At 37.1% G+C, this 6,000-nt stretch overlaps 1 protein-coding gene across 1 annotated transcript in view; it reads right to left on the bottom strand.

Annotated features, from left to right (window-relative positions):
• Window positions 1-1,074: 1,074 nt before the first annotated feature.
• The window catches only part of LOC117369999 (regulator of G-protein signaling 8-like), a 42,308-nt gene continuing 37,382 nt past the window's right edge, over window positions 1,075-6,000 (bottom strand). Inside the window, exons 4-5 of the mRNA XM_033965341.2 lie at window positions 2,288-2,454; window positions 1,075-1,342 (exon numbers count right to left, since the gene is read on the bottom strand). Coding sequence (XP_033821232.1) covers window positions 1,145-1,342; window positions 2,288-2,454 — 365 coding nt within the window. The 3' untranslated portion in view covers window positions 1,075-1,144. The remainder of the gene's footprint in view (window positions 1,343-2,287; window positions 2,455-6,000) is intronic.

Below are 6,000 nucleotides of genomic sequence, written 5' to 3'. Positions count from 1 at the left end.
GCTATTAATAACAAATCAACACATTTTAATAGCAGTAACTTTCACCAAAAAACACAATATGGAAATGACAAAAAAAAAAAAAAAAAAAAAAAAAAAAAAAAAAATGCACTTTACATGGCAAAAAAAATGAATATCTAGCCTGGTTAAAGGGCTTGAATTCAGGAAGATCAGATCTGAAAGTCTGAAATGAGTAGCCTAATGTGTCATAAGCACATTAAGATTAATATCCAAAATTCAGACTTTAACTAATGTAGATATTCTCTTTTGCAGTGTAGATTCACCCAGCACACAGAGGTAACACAGCTTATAGAAGGTTGTCTTCAGTCTCCATTGGTTCAGACTGTAGAGGGTGAACTTCATGCATGAGGATAGGGATTGGCTGGGCACGACACAGGGGGCGTGGCCAGTTCACAGTATTCACAGGCGCTCCAAATACACACTGAAAAATCAATCTACCCCGGTTGAAATGACTGAAATGTTGATCTTGGTTTGACATTATATGCTTATGAGACTGCAGTTGCACCTTTAAGTCTGAAGATATTTGCAAACTTGCGGGCATTTTCAAACTAAATTATGTTTTACGGTATAAAAATTGCACTTGCTCAAAATAATATATTCTTAATCGTTGAGGCAGATAATTTGGCCTAAAACAATAAGAAATTAAGAACTGCCATAAGTGAACTTTACCAACTTGTTTGAAGGGAGGTACCGGCTCTGGCAATCTTCAGATCTAGACCTGCTTTAGCTAAGGTATGGTTACACAACGCAACGAGAGGATGGGATAAGAAAGAACGCAGACTCAGGCGAAAGCAAGACTGCCACAAGCAGATATAAACATGAAATAATTTCTCACCAAACTTGATCTTGTGATAAACCGGCAGATCTCCAGTGATGGCTTAACTTATAAGTAAAACTGACACGCTTAGCAAAAAAGTGATGCAGAGAAAGCTGATTAAAACCAACCGTAACTCTAGCTTTAGCCAAGTTTCCCAGTATCGGAAACTTGGAATACTAGTATAATTAAGATACAGTGAATAATAAACTCAGTCAAACTCCTCAAATCAAGATTCAGCTCATTTCCACCCATAGCCCTCCCTTTGATTTCAGTGCGGCAGTATAGTCCATGCTATGGGGGTATTTGGTATTAGACAGATCTTCTCTGGCCCTGCGCGTGTGCACGGTTCACGATGTCCTGGTACATTTTGGAGCGAAGGAAGCGTGGGTATGAGTCCTTCTCCATCAGGCTGTAGACTTTGGACTGCACCTCATTCAGGCAGGTCGGGGTGGGCTCCATCAGAAGGGTCTGCTTGGTCCTCTCCCTGGTGCGGTAGTCAATGTTAATCTGGAAAAACATAAGGGGAAATATGTATAGAGTTGATTTTTAAGTTCTTAAATTCAGACACAATGGGTGATTTGGTCAATAAAAGTAAGTGTTAAAGGTGTACTATGCAACTTTTGTGGATGGGAGTCTGCCACCTGCTTGTCTTTCTCTCCTTTCATTGTCGGGATATCCATTTGGTTTCAATTGGTCAACCAGAACCGAAACCAAGCCTCTCCAACCAGCACCAATCACGCAAACCATTTATATAGGGAAGGTTAGTGAAGTACCAAAGACATAATAACAAACAAACTCAACAAACTTAGGTTTTTACTATTAAATAAAATAAACTGACTTCGATGAAAACAGCTTTTCTACAGGATTCCTTATTTTGTAGTATATACACAGTACAAGTTGATGGTGTCTCTTAAAGGATTGTCAAAAGTATCAAAAATCAGACACTAATTGTTATTCAAATTTGTATCGAACATACTGTAGATACTCATTTGAGCAGGTATCCATGCTAAAAATGCCATATTCAGAGGACAGGATGAACCTTGAACCATTCCTGAGTAGCTTTAGAATGACTTTGAGCTGTATCAGAGTATAGTATAAGACCACACAGAGTAGTATACGCCCATGGACCACTATGGAACATACCTGAACGACTGAGGGATTACACAGATATAAGACCACAGGGTAATATAAAAGTATGTATTATGATTTAATGTTGAAAGTAACGTTCTATTGTCTAAATAAAGGGTCTTTTGCATCAACATCCATTCATCATTGTGGTATCGAAATTGGTATTGAGTATTGAGTCTGTTCCTTAGTATCAAAATCAAGTTTGAAACACTAGTCTCTTACTCATGCTTTTAATTCAGTATTTTGTAACTTTGATTTACCAAAATGGAACAAATAAACAGAAAAAAAACCCCCCAAAAAACAAAAAACAAAACTGGAGTGTACCTCTCTTGGAGCCTGCACGTCAATGAACTCCTTGTAGATCTTGTTGGCTTTGGAGGCCAGTTTAGTGGAGTTCTTGACCTTCTTGTAGTCCTCACAGGCCATCCAGAACTCAATGTTCTCATCACTAAACTCCGACTTCAGGAAAGTGCGGAACACCACCAGCCCATCTGAAAACACACAGAACAAGGACAAGATTATAGGTTTGAATAACCGATGTTGCATATAAAGGATTGCAATACTAGACAGAATAATAAATTTGCTCGTGGTGGCATTAATTTAAATAGGGCTGGAAGAAAAACTGTTGAATAGGATGAACAGCGTCTCGTGCAACTCTTTGAAAGTCAAAATCAGTGCCCACCGGCTTAGATTTCACATTAAAACAAATTAACATGTAGATTTCAAGTAGAGTACCTCATAGGCATGGAAGAAATTATCAGAGGTCTAACAAACTATATACCCAGGTCTCAAATCGATTCCCGTCAAACTTAAATAAGCCTCGTGTCCCTAAAGAGTCATTACTATTTAATATGCAAAACTTGAAGGCAAAGGAAGCACTGGGAATTATACATATGAACACAGTATCACACCTAAATTAGTCTGGGCAAATCAACAGATGCAGATATATTTGTATTTTCTGAAACCATTTATGTCATAGATCATCTGTCTGTGGACCTTCAGCACCCAAAAATACTCTTACTGGACTGGAAAATTACAAGATCCTAATAATGGACAGTATAAATATTAACTAGCAGGAGAAAGAGCGTCGCTGTCTCTCTCTGTCTCATCATTTTTTTTAGAGAAATATCTTGCATTCCATTGAATTACAGACTATATAATATACATGTAGACCTCAGCCTTGACCCTTTAAATACTCTTTCACTCACTTCATTTTATAATAGGTGATGAATTTATAACCCATCACTGTTCACTCTATGAAAAAGTAAGTTTACCACACTGCCTGAATATCTCGCTTGCTTGTTGAAGACTGAAACGGGAAAAAAAAAAAAAAAAAAAAGTTTCTTTCTTGTTCATAATGATCCCCCCCCCCAAAAAAAAAAAAACAACAAAAAAAAAACAACAACAAACAAAACAAAAAAAACCCAAAAAAACAAAACATAAAAATTATAGGAAGAAGAAAAATAAATATGACAAGGTTTAGTTAGTGTATTTAACAAAATATCACTCTATAATTTCACATACTTGGTGACCTACTTTTGCCACAGATGCCCTGGAATAGACAAATACAAACGCAGACTCCCCAGACCACAAATCACCCCCACCACCTTCATACTTCTGTGGATGGAGTGTCTTGCCCAAGGACACAATAACTGCACCGGTTTACCTGTACATTTATTTTGCATCTAAACATCATAGGATTGTAGAATTGATGCCATGTTTGCTGAACGTGCCTCCCAGTGCAGCATAATGTTACAAATTCATGGACAACACACATCTTTATAACAATGATCTTTTATCATTAAAGGTGTACTATGTAACCTGTACTATGTAACCGTTTTTTACACTCTGAGTCTCCCCTCGCTTTGCTCTCCACACTAAGTCACTCCTCCTTCAGAGTGCTATCACAACACAATCAGAGTGCATCCTGCTAAAGAAACTACTACACATCGCATTAGGTTTGTCGAGTTGTACAGTTTTGTGTTCCCTTTTTGTATATTTATGTAGAATTGTCGTGTGAGAGTATGGATGGTTGCTCAGATTTGCACAGAATCTTAATTTTAACCATATAGAGAGTTCGAATAGGGCCCGAAAGAGATCACTAAAAAACTCAAACATGTATGGATGACATCTTCAGGCATGTTTTTGACAAGGGAACAACATTAGAACATGGCAGAAACCTCTCAATCACTCTTTAAGTAATCTGAAATAAGTACAGTACATACTAATACCGTACAGACTGGAAAAGCACATCTCAGGGTATATAATTCTTAATTTCCTGCACTTTGGCATGTTCTTGAAAGCTTCCTGAAAGCCTTGTTATTTTATCTAATCTAAAGTGATTAAGGGTCTGATTTACCGCTGTTCCATTTTATTCCCAGAAGTGAAGTCATCATAGAGCTTTGCAATGTGTTTTTTTTCTCTCTCTCTCTGTTAAATAGCTCATTAATGCCCTCTGTCGCTTGCATTAATAAGAGTCGCAGTCTAAAAGGGTTCGGTTGCAATGACATGTTAACTCGCCCTTTATTCTGTCTGCCTTATAAACAGAAGCCTACGCATTAACAGTAGACAAAAGACATGGTGGTGGCTGAGTGGTTGAGCATTCTCGTCTCACAGCGAGAAGGTATCAGGTTCAACAGCCCATTTTACAGAGAATGTCACAACCTTAGACAAACAAATCAGCAGATGGCACACATTCTGTGTTTAAACACTCTGTACAACCACAAATTATGTAGGAAAAACAAGTTAGTGTTACTGAATGTTTTAACTGAAAATAAGGAGGTTGTTTTGCTTCATGCTTTGCTTTAACGTTTGTTTGTCTAAGGTTCCCATAACGCTTTGCGATGTTTAGATTTCCCATCCACAAATGTGCAAAGCGTCTCATTTTGCATGCACTCTGCAAGACAATATAGTCTGTTTCTGCTAAATTAGGCAGAAGTACTTCCATGATCCATATCGTCACATTTGTTTTAGTTTGTTTTAATTCGTTTAGGTGCTTTGCCTTTGACTTCTGTCCAAACGACACAGCTGCCCTGTGACAGATGTGCTTTTGTGGGCAGACACAAGAGCAGTACAAGATGGATTCTGGTCATGGATTTTTACATGAGAATTCATCTTGTTGTGAAACATTTACAGTAAAAAAAAATAAAAAAATAGCAATGAATAATAAATGTTGTATTCTGAATTTGAATCATTTCTTGGAAGGAAAAGCATGTTTTACTGTACTGCAAAGTACAGAGGGAAGATTCTGAGAAATGATGAGGGAAGATGTACCTTTTGTTTTTGTCAGAGGTTTTTTATAATTAAGTTTTACGAACTGAAGTGCCTACAATCTGCATTCATCAAATTCGTCATTTTCAAAGTGAAAGTTATTAAGCTTAGCTCTGAAAACTTTCTTAAAATATGTAAAATAATTTCTGAGTGCAGAACACCCAGCTAGGGATGGACGATACCAACATTTTTGGCATTGATATGTACATAAGTACATTAGAGGGTCATTTTTACGATATCAATACTGGTGAAGGGATTTAAATAAATATAGGGATTTAAACAAAAGGGCTTCAAATAGACTGAACAAGACCTGACACAGCTAGATCAGTCCAAAATGCTGCTGGCAAAAGTGTGACTTAAAACAACAAAGAAATGACCCTCTCAAATTGAGGTCACTCTTAAAATTTGCATAATTAGCATTGATATTTGCATGAACAGTGTTGATCAATAATTGAATATTGATACTCCCATCCCTAGACCCAGCACATGAATAACAAAATGAATAGAAACAAAAAGTTAAATAAACACACACAACCATTAGAAATAAAGAATCTTTCTCATCAGGCAACAGTTCAGCTGAGGTTCTGTCATGTCCGTATATTAAGGAGCAGTTAGTTTGTTTGTCCCCTCAACAGACCCATGTTTATCCGGCTCCTTCCCCTAAATGCATCCATTTTAAATCTCTTGAAGCAAACAACACTACACTCTCAATTAAAAAAAAAAAGGAGACATGAGGTCAAAACAAACCTGCACCATAAATCAACCAT

This window comes from Periophthalmus magnuspinnatus, chromosome 4, assembly GCF_009829125.3.
Source record: "Periophthalmus magnuspinnatus isolate fPerMag1 chromosome 4, fPerMag1.2.pri, whole genome shotgun sequence".
Classification (NCBI taxonomy): Eukaryota; Metazoa; Chordata; class Actinopteri; order Gobiiformes; family Gobiidae; genus Periophthalmus; species Periophthalmus magnuspinnatus.
The sequence above is the reverse complement of the archived record's forward strand: the minus strand, read 5'-3'. Positions and strand labels throughout refer to the sequence as shown.